We start from the raw sequence: 25,501 nt of genomic DNA, 5'->3' as shown, positions 1-25,501 counted from the left end.
TGAAAGTGAGTGTGAGTAACTGTAAATGTGTATGGACCTCTGAAAAATGCATTTGTTTGAGTGAGTGAGTGAGTGAGTGAGTGAGTGAGTGAGTGGTGTGTGTGTGAATATATGTGAGAAACTGTGAGGGTGTTCACACACCAGATTTAATCGTGTTAGTCCGTGAACCAGACCAAGGTAGTAGATTCATTAAACTGGTTAAAAAAAGAACACAACACAAAATAATATCAGCAAGTTAGTAAAATTCTTACTAAGAATGTTTTATTAAAATAAATGCCAAGGAGGTTAATAAGAAAAAAATAACAGCATACACCATAAAAACTAAATGCAAGCATGTAAAAATACCTATGACAAGAGGAACTAATAAGTTGCTAATGAGTTAAACAAGCTAAAGAATCAGCAAGAAAACAAAAATAACTGTAGGAAAAGGCAACGCTCCCAATGAGAGAGACATATCTGAGTAGAGTGGGCCGAGAGGGAGGGCAGAGGAGAAGAGAGGACATGAAAAAAACCAAACAAAAATACGTGTAGTGGGTTTCATCACAAAAGGAGATCAGAAAAAATGACTTGTACATAGAAAATGAAGTTAGAAAAATACATTAGAAACCTGTAACAATGGCTGTAATTTACATTATTACACATGTAGTAGGCAGGCGGAAGAGAACACAAGAGATTTCTCCATACACCTGATGGACTAACCCAAGTCCAAAACATTAACAGCACGTAGTAACATGGCAGAGGGGATTTGTTTAATACTGTCCATTTCACTGTAGTCATCTCTGCTCCTCTCTAATATTGCATTTCATTATTTTAATGTTTAAAAAACATGTATCTAACACTGAGAAGAGAGAGAGAGAGAGAGAGAGAGAGAGAGAAAGGAAAAAAGACATTGACCTTTTTTGTGTAACAAAAGTGAAGAACAAGACTAAACCAGAGCCTGCCAGGGTTACAGGACACACAGTTGAGCGTGATCTTATTCAATCTGACGAACACCTCCGGTTGTTTCAACGATCGAAAACTGCACGGGGGAGATTTGATCTTTAGATTGTGATTTGATACTGTGGCTCTTGTGTGACGGTTCACGGGTTTGGCACGAATGCGGCAGCAGACGGATATCCTTGTGCCCTTCTTCTCACAAATACTTTTAATAAATTGCTGCATTATTTCTTTTTCTCAAATCAGTGCACTGTAAAGCTACATATTTCGGTTGTGGAACACCCAAAAGGCCATTCCCAAAGTGAGCTAAATACTTCTTTCTCTCTCCCGGTCTTTGAAAACATAAAGCAAAAAAATGACTTCCTTGGCATAAAAATAAGTATGTTTTGGCAAACACGATTGCAATGATTGAACGTTTTCAGTTTGCAAGTCTTGAAACAAGAGGAGGTTTCAGGTGAAGTCCAATTCAATGATTTCTTTTAGAAATCTCCCTTCTAAAACACCTGGCAGACTTCCACATCATGATTGGCAGTTGTTCTCGACAAAAATCACAGTAACCAAACACATAGACAGCATTGCTGATTTTGTCCTCATAATATAAGAATAATAATGCAATAAAATAAAGAGAAACATAAAACACTTTGTTCAAATGGGGATTAAAGGGAAAACAACCAGACTTCAACTTAATTTTGGGAAGACGAATCATGGCACATAGTTAGCTGGTCAAATGACTGCTATTCCTTTGCATAGAATAGATTCAGTGGCACAACACTGCAACAGCCTTGTGGTTTCACTCTTGGGGTGCTTCCTCTTCACAAACCCTCCCTCGCTCTGCGCTCTCCTAGTTGGTGCTGGATATTATTGAACAGAATGTAACACTCGGAAAAAGAAACGACCGTCGGTAAGGCACTTATCTCTCTAACTGTACTCTTCTCCTCTCACGTCATGCAATTCCTCCAACATTCCAAGGTTTGACTATTTTGGTCTGCTTTTTTTCCCCCCTGGCCAATAGTATCCAAAGTCACACAACATTTCTTTACCACCTTTCGCTGTACTATTCTACAAACGTTTTTATATATATATATTTATTTTTTTTGTATTACGTTTCATATTTTGTAACTGCAAGTTAAGTATAAAAAGCTAAAATTGCCAAAAATATATATTTCTCCAGCACCCTGTAAAAGTATCTAATTTTGATCTTTTTGTATTTTAATATGCAATGACATATCTACATTTGTATACATTTTTTATATATATATCATGTATGTATAAAGCAATTCGAACAGGCAGACATGGCTTTCACATCCTATGTTTTTTTTTAAGGGGGTGTATAGAAATGAGAGAGTGGGCTCAGTAGCTGGGGTTGCGCGGGACACATTGCGGATGGGCTATCTGAAACGGGTGTTTGAAACTAATCGAAATAACTCACAGTTGCTTCTCATTCGTGAATTTAAGTTAATAAGGGCATTAACAAGAACACTTGCATTTTGTTTCAGCTCAGCTGACGGATTTTTGGAAGGTGGGAGGTTTTTTTTCTATAGAATAAATCAGCAGAAACAAAAGAAAGAAAAGTGTGTACACACAGCAGTGAGGTAATGCCCTCCCCCGTTCTATCTACCTCATTCATCTTCCTTAGTGTTTTTTTTGTACATCCTCAAGGAAATTAGCGTCTTGTGGTACAATTCATCACCATTTCATCCATTTTTGATTCATTATTATAACATATAGATACAGGCATGGCACCAAACCTTTTCAAACCCTAGACTAGCATGACAGAACCCTTGGCGGTTAGATACATACTTGTGTGTATTATATATATATATATATATATATATATATATATATATATATATATATATATATATATATATATAAAATTCATTAAATGGAAACCCTTTGGCTAAATGCGCACACGTAATACTTTGTGTTTTTTTTTTTTTTTTTTTGTCTTATCTCACAGCTCATTCAAAGAAAGATTTGTAGAAAGTTCAGGCACTGTATGTAGGGAGGGGTTGAGAGTTTTTGGGATGGCATAGTTCGGTAAACTGATTCCGGTTCATATCCCAGCTGTCCAACCCTGAATATCCTAGATTTAAAGACTCCAAAAACACTTCACCCCAATCTCTCCTGCTATTGCCCTGCCTGACTCTGCCTACTGCCCCCTACTGAGCTGGCACAGATACTGCAATGAGCAGCACGTATAAATCTGCTAGTATTGCCAAACGCTAATAAGATACATGGAAACATAAGAAATAAAATAGGGAGAAGTAACAGAACAAAGAAATCAAAACAAGCTTTTTGCAATCTGTCATTGTAGCCATGCTCTAAGTCAGCTGGACAGGCACACCCAGAATGTGTCAGCACAGTAAAACTAATCAAATGAAAAACACAGGATTACATCAGAGAAGGACAGGAAATACACAAGTTGGTGTGAGTGCAGATTTCTTTCCTTCTTTTTCTTTTGTTGATTCATAGTTTAAATGGGTGGGTTAGCGTATAGACATAATCTGGATCCTGACGCCCCGTTTAGCGTTATAACTGATAAAACTGGGGTCATCATTATTTTTTTTATTTTTTTTTACTGGAGCTTTGTGAGTATAAATGCATTTAAGGGCTGAATTAGCAGAAGACGCTTCTTTATTGCTTTTAAACTTCAGTGCAGATTTTTGGGTAACGCAACATCACTGTTAACATCCACCCAGTCATTTGAGGTTTAAAAAGAAAAAGAAAGAAATAATAAAAAAACAACAAAATAATAAAGTATCATAGTTGTTATCGCTACACAACGTGTTGGTATGGAGGGTTGTTGTGTTTTATGTTGGTTTGTGTTAGGATCACTGCTCGGACAGGTGCCTCTCTCTCTGCGTCCACCAGGCTAGCAAAAGGCAATTACCAGTTAATCTGATCAGCAGGCAGGCTTGGGCGGCTCATCATTGGGTGAAGAGTTCAGAGTTCAGAGGTCATTTGTTAGTTGCCGGTGGCGGCTAGGTGGTTAGGAACAAAAACAACAAAAAGAAAAAAAAAAAAGGTAGAAAAGATATTAGTTAGCAAGAAGAGACCGGAATGACATCATTTTAACAGCAAAATGAATGCAATCTTTGTTTAACCCCCAAATCCATGGCCAAGAGACAAACACAGGCTAAACCTCGTTATGATCATGACACACTAACGTCATGATCAGAGTTCAATCAGAACGTTATTACATGTAATCAAAGCGCTAAAATGCCCCATGTTCCCACAAACAAAAGCAGAGAGGTATAACGTAGACAAACGAGAAACACATAAAAAAATAAAAAACTAGTAACATTTTAGTGTCGAGTCGAAATGCGTGTTACGAACAGTGTAATTAGTTGTGAGGGGGAATCAGAGAGCTAGTGCTACGTTACGCAAATAAACAGATAAAGGTTGCAAAATATCACTGGATTTTTCTCTTTATTTTCAGTAAACGTATACACAGGATTCAAAAATACATCTGCTATAAAAAAATACTCAAGAAATAGTACCTTTAGTAAAACTAAAAGATAACTGGGTGTGAAGTACATTTTACACTTAAAGAGATGAACAAACAAAATCCGATGAGATTAACCTGAGACATAAAAAAAATAGTGAGGTAATAACTTAAGCACTTAGCCAATGGCTTTGCTGGCAACGGAAACTTATTCCAGTCCCTTCTCTGTATTTTAAAACGATTTAAACAAATCAGAAAAACAAAGCAACACAAAACAAATAATAAAATCTATTTTTTGGATCTAGATGTAGTTAAGGAACGCACTGATATATAAAACTTAAATGGCATTTAATTCAGTTACAGTCATGTTTCCATAAACCTGAGTGTTTCCAGAGACATTTCATATGTAAACACATTTCCACAGTAAAGATACGCAGTGTATATAAACGTACACAATCCCCCGTTCAGAGATAATGCAATACAAAGAATAAAAAAGGTAGAAGTATCTTTTTCTAACTAACCTCTGTCTGCGGTCACTATCCTTTGGTAAGGATGGACCCGTGAATCATGTCTCCGCACTTTAGTAGCCATTGCACCTAGATTACAACAGGTCCATAAGGTTAGAAATGTTTCAGCCCAGAAGAAAAACAGACATGTAAAGCCTGTGGAGCACAGCTAGACCATGCAACCAGCCTCAAACGCTGCAGCAGAACTGTACAAACCAGAGAAATACAGAGCATTTTGAGCTTTTATTTAAGAGATCCGTTCAAAAAGAGGCTCAATTTGAGCAGGCTAGCTGTGAAACAGGCTTTACATGAATTTTCATCAATATTTAAATTTAAATTGTTTCTCCATAGAATACATATTCACAATATGAACACATTGGGTAGACAATTCATTAAAAAAAAAACACAAGTGTACTAAAAGCATACCAAAAAAACCCAGAATTTAATCAATGTATAACTTACAACTTAAAATTACATAGTAATTGGTTTAACTCGTAAGATTTGAGACGGGCGGGCAATGGGAAAAAAAAAAAACAAGGTGTGTTTTAGTAAAAAACTAATTACTACAGAAGCAGCGTCATTTGATGGCAAATTGTAATCAAGTTGACACCCTGTGATTACTGTGTGACAGCACCTGGTTTTCTACATTTCAGCAAACCGGCTAAAATACAAACTCTGCTCTGCTCACAAGACTACATATGTAAAAAGACAAGATGACCAGTGAAAACCAAAATAGACGGAAAATTCTAAGCACGTTGATAATAAAATTAATTAATTTACATTATCTCCTTGTTCAATCTCAAAGGTAATGCACAGAACAAATCGATTTGAAACAACTGTTGATAGTGGAGTAGTAATTGCTTCCATGGTGAAGGTCAAAATTCTCTATAAATTGTGAAAAAGCATTTTCACACATGAATGAAGTTGTTTTCCTTTACGTCATATGTCACTTGGTCTCTATAGTCTATATATATATATATATATATATATATATATATATATATATATATATATATATATATATATATATATATATATATATATATATATATATATATATGTGTTTTTTGTGCTTGGAATGCGATACCAGATAGATGTGGAGCTGGCAGTTGTAAATACTGTTGGTCTCAGACTCAAAAGAACATAATATAAACACAGTGGTAACAGACAAAATTTACTTATTTCTAATACCTCAGTTATTATTATACTGTGCTATATTCCTATATCAATGCACAAAACGGAATAAAGCTTGCATTATCACCCGTATTGTCTATATCATCAGCTTTTAGAATGCAACCCAACTGATAAAACAAAATTCACTTAACGCGGTGTGACGATTTACAGGTTATTTAGTTATAAATTGAAAGGGTTGATGGGTTGTATTTTGCATTAAAGCAAGGGAATTTTGTAAAATCAGATGCGTTGATGTAACATTAAATTACCACAGTTTTGATTTGTTTCAGTCTTGGCATGCACAGACCTTGAGACAGATTGGTGAAGGAAGCTTTTTCAGTCTTATGATTATTGAGTGAGACCAGGAGAGGAATGACTGTCTGAAAGAATCTATTCACTGACTAGCCAAATATTTTAAACTACAATAGGAAACTGTAGACTTATGTTTCCCTCATATCTTTTTTGGGAGGAAATCTTCATTATTGATTTAAGCATTAGTAATCCTGTATGACTCTGTGGATCTCCATGAGGTGTGATGACTACCAAATCACATCATGACATCATAGCATAGTTGCTAAGGACAAATGCTTTTAATTCTGGAAGCGCTAACGTTTCCCACGAACTGTGTGTGTAGACGCCCACATGCTATGCTGCAACAGCAGATGTCCAGCAAATCACTTCTGATTGCACAGAAGCCCAGAGAGAGAGAGAGAGAGAGAGAGAGAGAGAGAGAGAGAGAGAGAGAGAGAGAGAGAGAGAGAGAGAGAGAGAGAGAGAGAGAGAGAGAGAGAGAGAGAGAGAGAGAGAGAGAGAGAGAGAGAGAGAGAGAGAGAGAGAGAGAGAGAGAGAGAGAGAGAGAGAATGGTCTGGTTTGATGCTGGATCGATACTATAAGTAAATAAAAGGCTGCTAAGCTTGTAAGTGTTTCAAGTTTAAAAGTGGAAACCCCGGCACTGTCAGAACAGCAGAAGGCCAAAATGTGCCAACTGTACAACATCCAGTAAACTGAACTCAGAAAGCCCTCCATCGGATCAAAGACGAAAACAAACTGAAGCTTTTCAAGCGTAACATTCAGCTGCTGGCACACGTGACTTCATCATGCTATTGATTGTCATGTCCACTTGAACAACTGATTTGTTAATGTTTACATTGCTTTGATGCATAGTGTCGAGTCTGAAAAAGAGGTTGTGATGTCGTAGTTATTATCTATCTTCTTTGCGAGTGCTTGCAGAAGCCCCTCGCTAGGCAGGGGAGTGTGGGTAATTCTCTCTGAATAGGGTCGAGCACTCAAGTTCACAAGGGTAAAAATAAGACAATTGGATACAGTGAGAATAGTGGAAGAATTTAATGAACATCCCCAACGGGACTCTAGGCTCTTTCTCTCTCTCTGCCGCTCGGCACCGGTACCAAGGCCTGCTACAGCAGGGAAGAGAGAAATGATTTCAAAAGCCAGGAGAAATCCAAGGGGATCCACCAGTAGCCTGCCTGACAAAGCCTCCGGCAAGAAAGAGAGAGACGAAAAAAAGATGTGTGCAAGCAAGCATGTCGCCACTGTCTGCGATAGCGAGTGTGTGCGTGTGTCCTGAGAAAAGACTTCTTATACAGCAGCAAAAAAAAAAAAAATACAATTTGGAAAGACGAACACACCTTGTTTTAGACACATTTAAGTGGTCCCTTTCCCAGCCCGTCTCAGTGACATAAAATGTTTCTTTTTGTGCCTAGGAAGCTATATCTTTAATCACCTGAATTACCCAGCCCGCTAGCATGAGCTAGTCATTACATATTTACCTTTGAGTGAGTCCTGAACGGGGCCGGGAGACGCCCCATCGAACATGCCCCCGTAAAACACCCCAGCAAAGCCCTCTTGCGGGGCACCAAAGGGTGAAGTGCCAAGCCCCCACGCCCGCTTACCTAGGACTCCGCTGTGCTCGATGGGATATTCCAGCAGAGACGTGGGTGCCAAGGCATAAGGGTAATCGTAGGGCGTGGTGTAGATAATGCCCCCGTCAGGCGTCGGGGGCACCAATGTAGGGGTGCCGTTGGGTAGCACGGTGGCCATCTGAGTGGGCCGAATGATGTTCATAATGGGGGTCCCTGCCGGAGTGGGGGGTCTGAGGGCAGACTGGGGGAGGACCTGACCCCCAGGGGATGCAATCAAACGCTGGCCTTGAGCAGCCGCTGCCGCTGCTGCAAGAGAGAACGCAAGGGTGGCTGCCGTAAACCAAAGAGTGAAAGACAGAAAGAGTGAAAAGAGAGAAAGAGACAGGATGACACAGAGAGAAAAGTAATGGGAGAGATAGAGCCGTAGAAGTAGGTTTGGTGTGTGAACGTGTGTAAAATTTTCAGAGCAGAAGGGGGAAAAATAGAAATGGACAGAAGGCACAAAAACAGATGTGAGAAAAGCACAGGCAGGGAAAGGAAAACAGAAGTACACGAAAAGAGGAAAAAAGAGGGTGGGGGGAAAAATAAAGGAAAATTAGTCCATGCGATGGTCAATGAACAACAACAAAAAAAGTCACATTCTAAAGCAAACTAAACCAAACCCCACAACCAAAATCATTACAGAAAATGAAATCAAAACTAAAACACAAGGAGAAACTGATGATTGATCATAACAGGGCCGATCATCAAAACACAGGCACTAATACACAACAGAGTAACTGATTTAAAGCAGCACATCTGAACTTACTGTCCTGTGTGGCATGCAGAGGAGGCACCACTTCATGAGCTAAAACATGATGCTATTTATTAGGGTTGTAACTCTACAGTGGACTTTCTAGAATTGATTCAACTAACTTGCCATAAGCTTTCCCACATGAATCAAAACCTCCACATGCCACTGGGACATTTAGTGCAGATGTTGAGAGGAAATAACCACAACAGGGCTGAAAATTTTAATGCTTGTAAGCATTCTGCACTGAAGCCAAACAGAATCAAACAGGTGTGCTTCTTCCAAAGAAATGTCCCTGTCATATATATCCAAATATGCATGCACACGATCATAAAAACATACACCATATATAACAATCATGCAAATGTTACTTTAGAGAGCAGTATATACAAGCCCGAATCTCTGTCAATGTGGATATGCATTGCAGTAATGGATATGCATGACATGGGCGGAGTTGTATGCAAATACCTTTAAGCAATAATACACATTTATGACTTGAAGACAACCTAAAAATCACAATCATGCAGCAAAATGATTCTGTACGCCACACCAAGATTACACAGGCTGTGATTGCATTTGGAACAGCTTTGAAAGGAAGTGGGAGAAAGAGAAAGAGCGGGAGGAAGAGAAAAAGAGAGAGGGAGAGACAGAGGGAGGGATAAAGAGAGACAGAAATACTAGACTGTGGGCAGATGATTAGATGTTTTCATGAGGAGTCTGCAGTGGTAAGGATTCTTTCTTGAATTAACACGAGCATCTTGTCTGATGAACTCTAAAGTGCTGTGCTTTTTTAATTGCTCATTTATGGTCAGAATAAGACAGCACAAAAAAAAAAATCTTCTATATGTCACTGCATGTGTGTGTGTGTTCATTTACACATGGATTAAGGATGGATATAAGAGATGGGAACACAATCACAGCTGAACTCATATCATTTCTTAATAGTTGTCTTGTGGGTGTGCTGATGTTTAAGTCATTTTATTCAGGAGTGTGTGTTTATACAAAGCTCCTTAAGTGTCTAAGCTGTTGGTGTAAATGTCTCTCCTTACGCGTTTTTATGTTGGTGTCTCTGTACGTTCCGTTCAGAATGGCCAGCTCCATCAGCTGCATCTTCTTTAGATTATCTTCTCCTTCCGCCTAAGAAAAGAAACAGACCCTCATTACTCTCACAATCAATCACCAACTAGCATTAATGCAAAATCAGGTTGGTATTTAAAGTGACTGAGTGAATATATAACCCAAGTGAAAATTATTCATAAAAAGCAAAAATTCCTAGAATTTAAATGAACATTACTAATTAACTAACTAACTAGCGTTGGAGTAAAACACAGTAAACATATCTACTCTCAGCAGGAACTAAAAGTCTAGTGCTTCTAGACAGGGAAGGATGCAAACTTTTGATTACTAAGAAAGAGTAAAGAGTAAACCAAACTTGAGATCTCTCAACACAGAGCTACTAAAATCCCCCCAAAATGCAAAGAGACTCGTATTTCCAACTGCAGAGAAGAGGAGGAGAAGAGAGAAAGACGGAGGAGCAACCAGCTGAATTCAGATTTACATATCAAGCTACAGACACACTGGAGGACTGGGATACCTTTAACTTTTCATGGTGTTTCAGAGTTAACTTAGGAGAGCACACATCAAAGGCCAAACTACTTTGACAGACACCATATTGGAGTGGTATTGTGAGAGTTGCCCTTAAGGGACTTTGACTGCAGAAATAACTACTATAGATTAGTCAAAATCTACACATTCACATGACTCAAAGCTAAGAGAGACCCTGAGTAATTTGCTCAATCAGAGAGAAAAATAAAAACGGCACTGAAGCTACGGAATGCCCCCGCATGAATGACTCACCCATTCCTATGCACTTCAGTAATTCAACAGAGACACATTCTCTTATAGAAAGTGAAGCTTTTGTTTGAACCCTTCACAACCGAGGAGCTCATGGATAGCCATGTCACTCATGGGAAGACAGAACAAAGAAAACAGACCCAGGTTCAAATCGAACATAGCGCAGAAAAGAAAGGAAAAATCTTCATTTGTCCACTTGACTACTTCTGAGCCAGACAAAACACTGATAAAAACAGTGTTCAGCGCCGTCCTTCACACATTTCACCTAGGATTAGTCCTGTAAATTTTGTGAGACCAGATCAAATCCTCTACCACAAACCTATCATACACAGTGAAAATGAACAGACATGCACACATTGAAAGTTTCCAATGACCGAGCAGCATTCCTGTCACACATCCTTCCTCCGCCTTACAAATGATGTCTGTTCGCTCTTACACTGGCCAGCAGATCTCAGTTTCGGCACAGCTGCTCTAATACTGTCTGAACTGACAAAGAGTCTGCCATTCAACAAGGACAAAGATCTGCTCCAGGGTTTCCTGTTCAAGCATACACACTGGTCCTCAGCCAATGAGGGTGAACCACCACTACAGAGCCACACCGATAGATACGATAAGTGCCAAAAGTGTGTAATTTACTTGCCCTCATGTCATTCTAGACTTTCCACAAAAAACTAAAAGTTAATAGGCAAAATATCTAGGCTACTCTTTTTCCATTCAATGTGAATGGACGATCACAATTTTTCAGTTTGAAGCTGACTTTAATGAGAAACCATCGCTATATAAACTACTATAATAATAAAAATAAAAACCAACTAAAAATAACTCAAGGTAAAAATAAATAAATATTATAATAGATTAAAGCAATGGGTCAGTGCAAAGAGGGAAATCAGGGTCTGGGGCAGTCAGGCCTATTTATCCCTCTAAGAGGGGTGAGGAAGAGGATAAACGAGTCAAAAAAGCCACAAAACACCATAAACAATCACGCTCTCATTTCTGCTGAAGCAGGACTTTGTGTTGTTGGCTCAGCTCTAAATCCAAATAACAACATCTCAGTGCTGACCGTAAAAGAAGATTGAGTCGATTTTCTCTCGTCCCACAAACTAAGACTTTGTTTCTGGCTCATTCTGCAGCGTATTTAATGAGACTGCAGTGCCTCTGGTCAGTAAGAGTAACTCCCCACAGGTCTGCGATGACAGGGGTTAGTGGAGCAAAGACTTCCTTCAAGGGCCGATGACGCAGCTCCTCAAGAGTCACTGTAGAGTGGACATTTCTGTTTGAGGTCAGGTCAGATTTTTTCCTCCATTCTTTTTTATACCATCCTCTTTCTCTGATTCTTCCTCTAGAGATACAGGAATTCACAGGATGTTTGTAAAAAAAAAAAAAAAAAAAAAAATTATTGCAGGCAAGAGAGGGGAGGGAGGAAGTAAAATAAAGGAAGTGTGCGTTCCAGAGAGCTGTGTGTCATCAGACGGGGGGAGGCTCTGGGGAGACATCCCTCTGATTTAAGCAACAAAAGCTGACACAGAGAGAACGTTTCCACACACACTCTGGGTGTGAGACATCAGGGAAGGGCGCTCAATAATCCTGCTCTATCCACAGGAATCAGATTCAATCAATGGGGTCTATTTGTAAGGGCAGCGGAGTGAAGCGGCTCTCATTGGCTGTGGGGGAGGACAGGGAACGGTAGACTGTGAAAGCAGAGGTTGTGAGCACATCAATTTTGCTACACGCACAGAACTACAGCATTTCCTCTACATAATAAATCGTTTACAGCCATTTCTGAGGCCATTTGCTTTTTCAGTGAGATTCGGTAGATCTGTGGTGTCCACCAGCAAGTGCTTACGTCCAGCAGAAAATCTTGCATGCTTAAATTATATTGGAATGAAACTGCATATAACAGAGCCAAGTCAGGTTTTTACAAGTGTTTCCCTTCAAGTTGCAATACAATTCAAGATCATCTTTTACTAAAACACAGACCACCATAGAAACATTTTAGACCAAAAAAAATAAAATATAAAAAGAATAGAGAAAACTCTAGGATTATTAGCATTACCTTTGTCACTTCCAGCACTACCAAAGTTCCCTTTAATATAAAAATATCTTTCAACTCCACCCTCACCACCAAATATCCAACAATCTACATGATTCAGACAGTTTTATCCACCTCAGAAATAATTTCAAAAATCCTGACTGTGTTGTGAGAGCTTCAGCATGAGCTTCAGTATGAACTTCAGCAGTCACCCAGTCAGTGAAGAGAGATTACTGTGCATGACAAGCAGTTACACCACCCTTCTGCTGTCAACTGCATGGAGGTAATGCCCTGCATACGCTCAGACAGTTAGCTTGAGTGGAACTAAACCTGAGCTCAAGACATTTTCAGAGTAAAACTACTAATGTTTTCCTTTATTTAGTTTGTTAATGGAACAGAGGGTTTAAAGTTTGGAAGAGCAAAGCACAGATGTGTTCCTCGTTTGTAATGGTAATTGAATGGACTTCATTAGGAACTTTCACTGAAAAGCTAAAAATCGATATCCTAAATGTACAGTGACAAAAAGTAAAATACATTTATAAATTATTTTAAATATATAAATAAACAAAAATAAAAAACTAAGGCTTTAATGCCTTTACTTTTATTTTGTGATCAATAATGCCTTATTCAAAAAATATCACAACTCAAGATCAGGAATTCGGATCCACACATAAAAGCAATGGATGGTGATTAAAATGCAGGGATTAAACACAAACAAGCATTCTCACAGTGAACCTAATTGTATTACATATAGTCAGTGAAATATCTAGGCTGAAAATGCAAAAGGTTGCAAGTTTGATCTCTGAGCAGTCTTTCCCTAAAGCAAGACGCACAATGTGTATCATATACATTGCTTCGAATATAAAGGTCTGTGAAATGACCACCATATGAAAATGTAGGCCAGGTTGGAGCGTGATAGCTGTATTTAAAATTCTGCACAGATGTTTACATGCACTGGACAAAGGCACCCATACGGGATTACGCTGGATTTCGCCAGAGAGGGCTGTGAGGAAAGAGATCAGAGTGAGCGAACAAACAAAATAAAGCACAACAGAAGATGAGGAGGGAGGGGTGCAAAAACAGAGGGAACATTAAAGTGATCCATGATTTCCATTGGTGCAACACATTGTAAAACCTTCAAGCTGGCTCGCCCTCTTCTCTCTCTCGCTTTCTAATTTTCCCTCCCCTCTTCCTATTTCTCTCTCTCTCTCGCTGCCAGACGATGTTTTGTTCTGCTCCTATGATCCTTTAATGCCACCCAATCGAGCCGAGAATATCTTGAAAGGATTTGGGAAGGCTGATCTGGAGGTTTAAATACTGCCGGATTTGCATCAGATTCTGAGATTTGAGAGTCAAAGCTGATCCGCGTGCTCTGTGCCGCCTGGGCTGTCAGCTCTGGACTGTGACCCAACCTTGCCCGCTTTACAACCCCCTTAACCTTGTATTCATCGAGGGCAAATGGGAGGAATGAATCAGTGGGGGGAAAAAAGGCTTGAATAAATAAATCTGCAAATCCCAATAAAAGCAGCACTCTTATGACAGCCCCTTGAACATGCAGTGTGGACTGATGGACCATATTGAGGCTAATTTGAAAACAGTGCTTCCCCGACGGCCCAGAAGAGGTTACTTCACAGTCAAGGATAGCAGCTGCAAAGCGAATACACAATATTAAAAAGTGTTGGCCAGCGCAGTCAAGGTCTCTACTGTGATAGCCAAACTGCTCTGTGGGTCAGGGCCAATATATTAGCAAGCAGAAGGCACAGAGCCTAATATATCAATGCATGCTGCGTGAAAAGATGTTTTGCTTGAGCAAAATTGGAAAACATATTGCATTTGAAAGTAACTGAATCCACACACAATCTTGATGACGTTTTCTGCTGACTTCAGGAGACACTGTGCACTGGCAATGGGGGATTACAAACGAAGAGTAATGGAGACATATTGCAACCAAAAGCTTCTGGAGTAGGTCAGGATAAAAAATAATTAAATAAAAAAATAATAAATTCTAAAACCAGACAAGCTACTTGTCCTGTGACCAAAGATTGGAGGGACAAAATGCTCAACATGAAACCAAATTTTGGTATTGTCTACAACTGCTAAAGTATGCCCCAACACAATCCTATTCGCCCCCCAAAAACAGTGCGAGAAGATGAAAGGAATCATTCCTGGCTCTCTCCGTGACATTGGTTTGAGAGGATTCTCTAGATGCCAGGACTGATCCTACTGGTCCCTGGCCTCTTCTGACTCTGAATGAGCAGATAATTAGCCCAGACACCATGTAACAAGGGTGGGAGTGCAGATAGCCAAAGGGGGCACAAAAACATCCCCGTAACTAGGCTAGAGCGCAAACACTGGCGTTTCAGTCTGCAGCTATTCTCCCCAAAGTAAAAGGATTAGTAGCTTGTTCAAAGGAAATGCAGTTGGACTGATATCCACAGGGGGTCTTTTATGGGAACCAGAAGAGATTACAGCCAACTGTTTTCAGAAGAGTCAGGGGCAGGACTAACCTCAAGAGGTGGGCTGCAAACTAAGAGGTTTATGTTATTTATCCAGATAGCTTGTTACAGGAAGGAGAGCTTGGGGACGGACTCCAACTTTTCAAAGTCACAAGCTGACTTTGGGCCTCTTTCTGAAACAAGTTATGGTTGCAACCAATACCCATCCAGATTCTTTGTCCAGGGCCGTCTTAAATTATCATCTCAGCAACCAACTCAAAATGCAGATGTTGTCAAACCTACAGTCCGTTATTGCTGAACTATCATCCTTCACTGTCAGAGGTCTGTCACACTGTATGGAAATGAAGACTATGACTGAAAAAAAAGGTAAGGGGAAAAAGGGTTGAGATGGCAGCATTAGGCTACTTAGGGATGCACCAATAATAAAATAAAATTTTACTTCTGACACCAATAAGCTGATAATTTTATTTTACATTATTGCTGACAACCGATAAATGGTTGATATTAGAATTATACTATGTATAAATAATATTAAAACTGCTGTAGAAAAACCTTTGCATCACCATTCACAAGGGGTTGTACAAAAATTCTCAATTATCAGCATTTCTTCCTTTGCTCTGTATTTTGTCTCTTGGGCCTATTGTTGATTTATATTTTTTCGGGGGAGGTACAGCTAATTTTCGGATGGAATATTTGGACAGGCTAAAGGACTAGGTCATGCTAGCTGAAACCGAGTTGTTTGGTTCAGTATTTGCTTTGATGCAAATAGACTGAACTTTTTCTTTTAATCTAAATTTCCTTCTTAACTAAACCTGGGAGAACACTGAAAACTGTAGCACCACTTATCCCAGCTAAATTATGCGGTTGCACACTGCTATGCAGCACAGTGTACTCTGAAATGCATAGTTAGCCGATAACTGGGAGGCCCTCAGGGTCACTGTTGGAGCACTTTACAGGGCCATAGCAGTCTGTGAAGAGTGGGCAATTGAAATCCCAGAGAGAACAACAACTTAACGAGACCGCATGTTCACTAGCCGAGATAAGTGGCATTAACCCAAAAGCACAAAATGATGCCTGTCTTTGTAAATTATGTATCAGTATCATAAAAAGACGCTCTAATAGAACAGTCAAAAAACAGTTAAATAAAACGCTCCCTGCAGCATCAGTTTATCATTTCCACTTCAGAAAGGCGATTAACATTAGACTATTTTTCAACCACAAAACAGCTGAGCAGCAGACGAGGGCATCTAAAATAATGTGATGTGAAATGGGTTTTTTTTTTTTTGACAGTAAATAAACGGCAGTATTCTTTCTATGCAACTACGGTCTCATTTGTAGTGACACTTGTTAAGCCAGGAAAATCACTTTAAAGCTGAAAATTAAAAGACAAATCCCATTGCACTGTGTGAAGTGGTTCACTTCGCACATCGCTGCTTGAATTTGTGCCTTTAAAATGGCAGGTGCTCAGGTGAAAATAGGCACACAGTAAATCCCAGTCTATTCTGGGTCTGCTGTTTTCCATTCTGTTCAGTGAGTCTGACGAACTGCCAGTCCAACGGAGCGTTTGAAAATGCTGCCAGCAAAGGACGGATTAGCATACAGACCCCAAGAGAAGCATTTTCCTGTTGCGGTTCTGGTGGTCAGTAAGCCCAGGGTGCAAACCATGGCTCCAACCAAGACCACGACACGTAGAAGACAGCTACTTTAGGGAAGAAGATAAAGAGGGAGTGCATACTATAAAGCAGGACTAGCACAGAAAGTAACAATCTCAACCTCTTGGGCCTCTAGTTGTGAAACGGTCCACACTGCCAGGACCAGCTATCATATCGACACCATCAGATATTGTAAAATTAAAAGTTTGCCAGCGCTCCAAGAAAAAAAGGCTCTCGGGAATGTCCCATTCGGCCATATTCTCAAAATAACTAAGGACTAACACATGGTCAGTTATAAGAGGACACTGTAGTTTGCAAAGTGTACACAAAAAATAATATGAAAATCTGGCCAAAGCAGATTACGATACTGACATCATATAGTGTGATATACTGTAGATATAGTGTGATATTTTCATTTAATGGCCAGTAAAACAGCAAAATAAAGAATTAACTCTACAAGTGAATTTAGAAAAATAAAGAAAAATAAAACATAAGGAAAAAAAATAATAATAATAATAAACATTCGTTTTGAGATTTGGTAAATATGACATTTTACAGTTTTAAATCAAATGATTAGTGTTTTAAAGGTTAATGATTGTTAGATGACCCAACTGCAATCTAAATGTGAAAAAAAAAAAAGATAAAATAGCATACACAATTACATATCCAATATTGGTCGATATATATCCAATACTGACCAACACAATTTTGACTAATACGATAAAATATAATTTCTAATAACAAACAATGAAATAACTATTTTGTGAATCCCTAATTAAGAAGTTTATTCTACCCTTCTAAACTTCTCTGCATATGCAAAATACAACACTGTGCTTTGAGCATGTCTACAGTATCAAGTCCCTTGACCCTTTGTTCTGCTTGTAACAACACTTATGCAAAGAGGAGCAACGAGTGCTGATGTCTCTCCAGCTATCTACAAGCCACGTCACAGAGGCGGCGCACGGGGCTTTTACAAGCTCACGGCTGAGGATGTTCCCATTACCCATGATCCTACACTCTAGACCCTGCAGCTGGGGCTTGAGCCTGATCGGATGCGACACATGCTCTGAAAACAGGGACACAAGAGCACTCTCGGACGGGTTGCACTGACCTGCAGGGCAACTTGCACACATTTCGGGAGGCTGTCGTCACAGGTGGCTGCATTCACTATGATTTTTTCCTGTCTTTTGTCCTCCAAGATCTTCAATGATCTCGGCCAAGGAAACCCAAGCCGTATTGAATCCAGTACAGTATGGTTACATTCCAGCCATTCTAAAGTAAAAAATGCAGCTGCATTGCTTAAAGCGACAGTTCTCTCCAAAAAATTGGACCCCACTGACAAAGTCATACAGGTTTGGAACAACATGTAAATAAGGAAATTATCTTTTTTTTTTTAGGGTGAACTATCCTTTACATTCAATGAAATCAGCACACCACTGCCATTATCAGATGCTCAAAAAACAGAGCAAAAATAAATTAATTTTAAACAAAAATGATCAGTAAATGAACATGCAATCTCACCACACATGCCAAAACCATGGCAAGCAGCCAGATTGCATTTTGTACTGGGTTGTCACATGGGTCTGATTGGAGGTGAGAGTGATTATGCATGCTCAGGAAAAGGTGTTTATTGATCACAAAGAGCTGGCTGCCCTGAACAGTTGTCGTGTCAGGCAGCGTACCACAAGATACGCAGCCTGCGAGCTGACGGCAAGAATTTGGCTGACGAGGACGTTACGCCCCACAGACCACGGCGCCTGTCGTATATTATACACCATCTGTCTCTCCCTCGCCTTTCCTCTGAGCCTAAGAGTGAGTGAGAGGTCTATAACCAGGTGTATGGTGTGAAATTAACTGCGTTCCTGAATTGGGAAAAGATTACAAATGCAAAGCACCCATGACAACTCAGAGAGGCTTGAAACCTCTCTAGATCAGGACTCATTGTGCTTGGCAGAGGCACTGAATGCTATGGTTATTGGAGTACATGGGATGAAAGATGTGCCAAGAGAGAGAGTGTGAGAGAGAGTGGGTGTGTGTGTGAGAAAGGAAGAGACAAGAGAAGGGAACAGGGCTCGAGGCTACAGTGCAAACACTGCTAACCCAGTCACTTTGTTACAGGCAAGGACGAGACCATTCACAGAACGATGCTGGGAGCGTTGTGTGAGCAAAGCTCCCCATTCCTCTTCTTCTCTCTCACCTCCCTCCCCCTTCCTTTGTGGCTTTTTAAGATATTGGAAGCATCATGGAGGACACGGGGAGCAGCAAGTTGGTTCTCTAGTCGATTTCTGCCTACAAGCGCAAGTAGAGTTGAAACGAAATGTTAAAAAAGGAAAGCTATAAGAAAGGAAGGAATAAAGGAAAGGGCCAGACTGTTGAGCTACATCTACTTTACACACCCACATAAAGTTTCAAAGCCACTGAGCTCTGGAGGCAAAACTGTTACTACAGATGTCACAATCTAGCAGGAAGTTCCTCCCTGACAAACACCGAACACAAAGAGATGTTACATGTTCCTTATAGCCAGGGGCAGCCATAAAATAAACTATTAGCAAACACATTCACTTAGACGTATTTGAGAATTAGAATATCAGGAAGTTGATGACATGGCTTACAAGTTTCAAAATATTTTAAATAAAAAAAAAGGAAAAAACAAATAAAAGCAATACAGCGCTATTGTGGCTGCGGGGTCCCATGACAAGGATTACGTGTTGCCATGGAAATAATAAGGTGATCCGTTCTTTAAAAAAAGGTCCGCTAGAGTATTTTAAACTTACGTGTGAAAGGGTTAAACTTTAAACTTTTGCTCGTTCCTGTCGACCCAGCACGCTGACGCTAAAATAACCCAGAAAAATATTTTGACATGCCACTTTAATTAGCTGAGGCAAAGGGAATGGACACATAGTGGCCTAGATTCTTAATGAGATGTCATAGGTGTGAGCTTCTATTTCCCATCATTCCCTAGTGCACCAATACCAACTGGGAGCAGACATGCTAAAGAACGGTTCTGTGTATATAGCGCTCAGTTCGCAGCGAGGGGCTATTTAGGGTGAATATCTCAGGCTAGCATTTTCCCAGAAGGTCTTTCACTGGGTTTTTGAGCAGGATTAACACTGACCTTAAATACAAACACAGCTATTGTCAATGAAAAGTGACTTTCTGCTGTCTGTTAAGACAGATTCTCTCTCAAACACACACCTTGAGGGGAAATGAGCAATGTCACCTTGTAGGACAGAATCTCTCATGGTAACTTTGACACATTGCATCTTCTAAAAAGCTAAATCCACAACACCCATCACGGGCAGCTGCTCTCCTGGGTTTAGCACCCCTAACGAGAAAACCAATTTGTCAGGATTTTAACACATTTGAGAGGCTAATTACTTCGTAGGAAGGAATCACACGGTTTTATTCTCTCCGATCATCTCCAATTGGGCTGAAGTATAAACCAGTAAATTAAATTAACAGGGATCTGATATGTAGACATGTCCCTTGGACTACAACGCATCTCTGTTTGTGGCATCTGCTCGTCATCGAATCTGCTCGAAATTAGAGCTGCTTTGTAAGTGCAGTTGCTATAATCCGTGCAGCTTTGCAAACTGGGAATGTAAGCACCCAAGTCTGCAAATTTAGAGACAAACGATGACAAAGGACAAATTGGCATACAGGAAAGGGTGATGTTTCCTAATCTTGTTGGATACAAGTACATTAAAATACACACATGATAAGATCTACTCATACAACCAACACATTTAAATGGAAATTAGCAAATGCAATTTGAGAGATAAGATCACTGATTCATTTTTAATCAATGCCATTCTCAGTTCCTTGTGGATTTAGCTTCCAAGAGTCTGCACATTCTAACAGTAAATAAGTAACTAATTTTAGCATTTCATAATACTGTTTTAAGTCATATTTAATGCATGACAATAACAAGGATGTGCAAACTGTATTTTTACAATTGATTTTAATTGATCTCAAGGAAACTTTGATTAATCATAACAGACGTGTTTGTTAGGGACGTTCACATAGGATATGAACTTGTGTTCAAAAATAGTTGGACAGAGAACAACGTAAAGGAACAACACACACAAAAAACATGATTTTAAAAATGCAACTTAACTGAGGGGTTTACCTTACAAGCTACAGCTATCAGTGTTTAATCGGTGTCCATACTCTACACCTGCATATGTCTCCACCGTCCTCTATTTCTGTTTAGCAGTAGGGTACTAGCTTAGCTTGCAGAGAGTGATTTGTTCCACAATTCTCACAACATCATAAATTTGAACTGTCATCTTAGAAAGACTCATCAGCCCTCCTACTCCTTGTGCTCTCACGTGAACCACTTGTCTTCTAAAGTTACTGATAATTTCCTGAGCTGTAAATGTACAAAACCGGATGAAACTGAATTTGTGGAGCGCTAGGCTAAATCTTAATTTTATGCTCCAAATCAAACTCAAAAAGATTTGGATTTGTAGACCTATGTTGCCCTGAGTGTTTCATAGGTCACAGTTTTACAAGTCAACGTGTGTGTCAGCACTTTCATGAACAAAGACAGGGTGTCCCTGTCAGAGGACAGTGGGTGTGAGAAATTGAGAGGGAAAGAAAAACTGTTTGACCAGCATCTGGTAACCCTTTTCAACCTTTGCTAGATTTGCAAGCATAATTCGATAACAAAAAGAAACTCATTGCGTTACAAGTGGCTTTTGATGCAACAGCCATATATATTTTAATAAATAAATGATAGAAATAAATGTGTACACAAGAATTAGAGATATTCAAATTCAGACTAATAACCACTAAATGACAGATTCATTTTAAAGAAAGACACAAAAATATTCTAAAATAAAAATACAAAAATAAAAAGAATTAATACCAATATAAAAATACATAAATAAAATAATGGACATTAACTGATGTGAATACCAATATATTGTGCACCCCTATGAATAAGATCCATCAATTCACATATATGACATATGTGGGAAGCGATCCGCATATAAAAGTGTGGCACAATCCTTATCTTTTTCCTTCCATTACGTTCCTGCCTTAATCCTCTCACTCGCTACTACCTTCATTACCAGCCCACCTTCGACTCAAATCTCTCTCTGTGTCTCTCCTTTCTTCTGTCTCTCGCTGGGAGTTGAAAAGTTCACAGGGCCTTTGAGCCGAATCTCTCAATCACCCCCTTCTAACCCTGGCCTCTGAGGCTGTGTGCGCGCATACCCGCCGTTCATTCACTCTCTCAGAGTCTGACGATCATTCAAATGCTGTGAGGAACTGATTCCTTAAGCAAGGCTGAAAATTTCAATTTGGGTCTCTGCGAGCGGGAACCGTTCGGCTGTGGCAACTCTTCAGGGCTCAAGCCAGGATTACAAATTCATGTGGTAATGTGCTAGCTGCCTCTCAAGGTAGGTAAAAATCAATATAGCAGATGTTTATAAAGCAGAGAGCCTCTCTATGAGAGCACTGAAATGCTACTGCCCCCATTCTCTCTGCTCTAACCAATCAAATCATTTCCAAAATGACAAAACGAAAAGAGTCGAGGGGAAACAGACTGTGACCCAGTATGTTTTATGATGTATTTAATAAGGCAATTTCATGCCTCTAAATGAGCCAGAGATATCCTTCATTAAGACTGCATGGGCTGAGATGGACGGTTTGTCATTTAATCCAGTTTAGCTTGCCATGATAAAGGGCAATAGTCAATCTGCCACACAGAGAACCAGCAGAAAAAGCATGTTTAAGAAGAACTTTCTCTGTATGGACTGACAGATCACCCAAAAAATGAAAATTCTGCCATCATTTGCTTACCTTCATTACATGATCACATGGTCGTGACTACTGTCACGGTCATAAAGCAGCAGGAAGTGTGTCACTTACAAAGACTTTGAAATCATCATCTTACATTTACGCAAACGGCTTCAAACTTGTTTTCAACTTCAAGACACAGCTGATATAAAATTGCAAAAAGTATTCTTGATATCGTAAATGGTGTTGTCATGGTAACATAAAATTTTAATACTCATTTTGAGTATTTGAGGCTTTTAGAATTCATTCAAATTTAGCACACACATATTCATACAAAATGTTTTTGTTCACACAATTGAAGTCAGTGGGGCTCAAAACACTACTGAACCACATTAGCCCCTTTCACACAGCAGGGCTCCAGACTAACTTTTTGCCTTGGTTGCACTGGTGCGCCTAACTTTTTTATTTAGGTGCACCAGCACAAAATTTGGGTGCACCCAAATTTTTCCTCGGATGTATCACCTTTAACGCCACAATTTTAAGGTCACCTTTTTATCACGCTCTATACACATTCATATATATTATGTAAATGAATTTAAACAAGAAGGTGTAGGTAAAAACTTTAATTTATTTTTTGAAGCACAATTATTAACGGTATTCCTACTCTTACCGATACTGCTTATCGATACAGTACTTTAACTGTATTCTTATGGTTCTTTTTGTTTTATATATAATAAACAATAGATAAACAAAAGATAAACAATTAAACAAAGATACACTTTATATAGGCCTACACAGTGCTTTAATTTCAGGAAGGCCTACTACTGTTCAGGCATGGTCTAAAAAGAAATCTAATAAAGTAATAAAATGTAAAATAACACTGTAAAATTTATCATAAATAGATTAATGCTTATCAAAGCTGAAGTTATTCTTTCGAGAGCTGTGAGTGATTTTTCTCTTGTTGTTTGATTTGCAGTAATGGCGCAATCGTCAGCATGTTTATTAGACTGCGGCCCCTTTAAGACCGGGTGCAGATCTAATAGGCTACTGATGCACCATATTCTCCCAACTGTTTCCATAACTACGTCCATTTAAGACATAAACTGTTTTTAGTGAATCTCAAAGCCGGTAATTTTGACACGCTTTTGTGTACAATTGATCGTTTAGACGCGCACAATCTGCACATGAAACCGAAAGTATAATTTGCTTGTCTCGGACTGTTTCGGAGCGCGCGCCGCCATGCGAACAACATCTCTTGCGCAGATTTTTGTGTTTTTAATAGCTCTTTCAATTATTAAACGCGTCCCGCAATTTAGCAACAGTAGCTAGACTGCATTTACAACAATCACCGATCGTGCTGATTCTGATTCTGAGTTTTAGGGAGAAATGACAGCGTAATGCTGCGAAGGGAAGAAGTTGCGCGTAGATAGTTTTTAATGGTTTTAAGTTACCTCAATATATTATTTTTTATAATCTTTGGAAGCCGAAATTTAAAATAAAATCAGACTAATATAACAGACCTTAAGTGTAACCAGGCTACGTTTGAATGTTTAATTCTGTCCTCCGTCGTCACTCATTAAGCAGGGCTGTCGTGTTGTGCGAGCTGTGGCATCGCGTGAGAGAAGAGTGTGAGTTCCGTCAAAGGAGAACAAACGCCAACAAACGTTCGTGGAGAGGCAGCGGATGCGAGGACGTTAGGTGCACCGGTGCGACCTAGGAAAAATGTTAGTCGCACACTTACAAAATTTGGTCGCATATGCGACCAAATTGGTCGCACTCTAGAGCCCTGCACAGCGCGATGATCCCGGCAAATTGCCGGGAAATTGCCAGACCGCCTTCTGTGTGAACGCAAACACGACCCGGGAATGATGCCGGCATCGATGCCAGGTTGGGGACCTAGTAACATTACCGTGTTCAGTCCCGGAACGCGCGCTGTGTGAACAAAAGCCGTAATAATGCCGTGTCGTAGTGATGGCGCTGAAGCCGGGATCGTTCGCCAGCTGTGAAACGGAAAAGTTTATGATCGAATCAGAGCAAAAAATGCACAAGTGTGGTTTCTCATGAGAGAAATCGCAGCTCATAAGCAAACTTAAGACGCTGCTGAGACATTACATGTCACGTATGTCACGTGTCTTTACGGGATTTTTACGTGTTGTGTGTGAACACACTCTCTGATTCCGGAAAATCACTGGCAGTGTGAATGAACCAAAATCAAACGAACCCGGGTCAAATCCCGTGTCACTTTATCCGTGTATTTTCCGGAATCTCTGTGTGAAAGGGGCTTACAGCTAGGAACTTATTTCCTATTGGGACTCATTCTATGGTCCCAAAAAAATACAAAAAAAAACATGAGGGTGAGTAGTGATGACATTTCTCAGTTTTGGTTAGACTACCGCTTTAAAAAATGTAAAGATGAACAAATACAAATATGTACAGTATGTTAGATCTATGCTATAAAAATCTGTTCTAAAAGAAAAGATATTAGTTTTGTATACAATACCAAGTGTTGTGTAACATTGAATGAAATACAGGAGTAGAGCAAATACAGTCCTCCAGAGACCCTGAGCATGGTTTGTGTGCGTGTTTATGGCAAAAGAGGGGTATACACAGTGAAGATGACTTTGATCTCAGGGGTTCATAGGGTCGGTGCGAAAATTTGGAGAGCATGTAGCCATTTACTCATATCCCATCCCACCCACACACAGTACAGAATGACTCATACACACTCAGCCAGTCGTGTATGTTTGTTTTCTTCCCGACTAACGTGTGTGTGTGTGTGTACTCATGTGCATGTGTGTGGAAGATTTAAGGCCTCCCCGCTCAAACGGAACAAAAGAGATATGAGCATAAAGGAGGAAAAAAAATCCCTAAACAAGGGGCAAAATGTGGGGTTTCTGGCCAAGAGAGAGATGGAAGAAAAACCTGCAAAAAGAAACAGCCGAGAGTGCCTGAGAGGAGTCAGAGAACGTCTAGGACTGAAATGAAGTGAGAAGCACATGGCTGGGTGGAACGGCACATGGCTTCTGGCCGT

At 39.7% G+C, this 25,501-nt stretch overlaps 1 protein-coding gene across 4 annotated transcripts in view; it reads right to left on the bottom strand.

The window, feature by feature from the left end:
* Window positions 1-2,857: 2,857 nt before the first annotated feature.
* The window catches only part of qkia (QKI, KH domain containing, RNA binding a), a 72,003-nt gene continuing 49,359 nt past the window's right edge, over window positions 2,858-25,501 (bottom strand). The window contains exons 5-8 of one of the 4 annotated variants that reach the window (XM_084393779.1): window positions 9,784-9,871; window positions 7,852-8,274; window positions 4,906-4,980; window positions 2,858-3,920 (exon numbers count right to left, since the gene is read on the bottom strand). In XM_084393779.1, coding sequence (XP_084249905.1) covers window positions 3,904-3,920; window positions 4,906-4,980; window positions 7,852-8,274; window positions 9,784-9,871 — 603 coding nt within the window. In that variant the 3' untranslated portion in view covers window positions 2,858-3,903. The remainder of the gene's footprint in view (window positions 3,921-4,905; window positions 4,981-7,851; window positions 8,275-9,783; window positions 9,872-25,501) is intronic. The other 3 variants (XM_084393781.1, XM_084393780.1, XM_084393782.1) reach the window with 3 other exon arrangements.

The sequence above is a fragment of the Rutilus rutilus genome, assembly GCF_951802725.1.
Source record: "Rutilus rutilus genome assembly, chromosome: 21".
In the NCBI taxonomy this organism is placed as follows: Eukaryota; Metazoa; Chordata; class Actinopteri; order Cypriniformes; family Leuciscidae; genus Rutilus; species Rutilus rutilus.
This window is presented reverse-complemented; position numbering and strand designations above follow the sequence as displayed.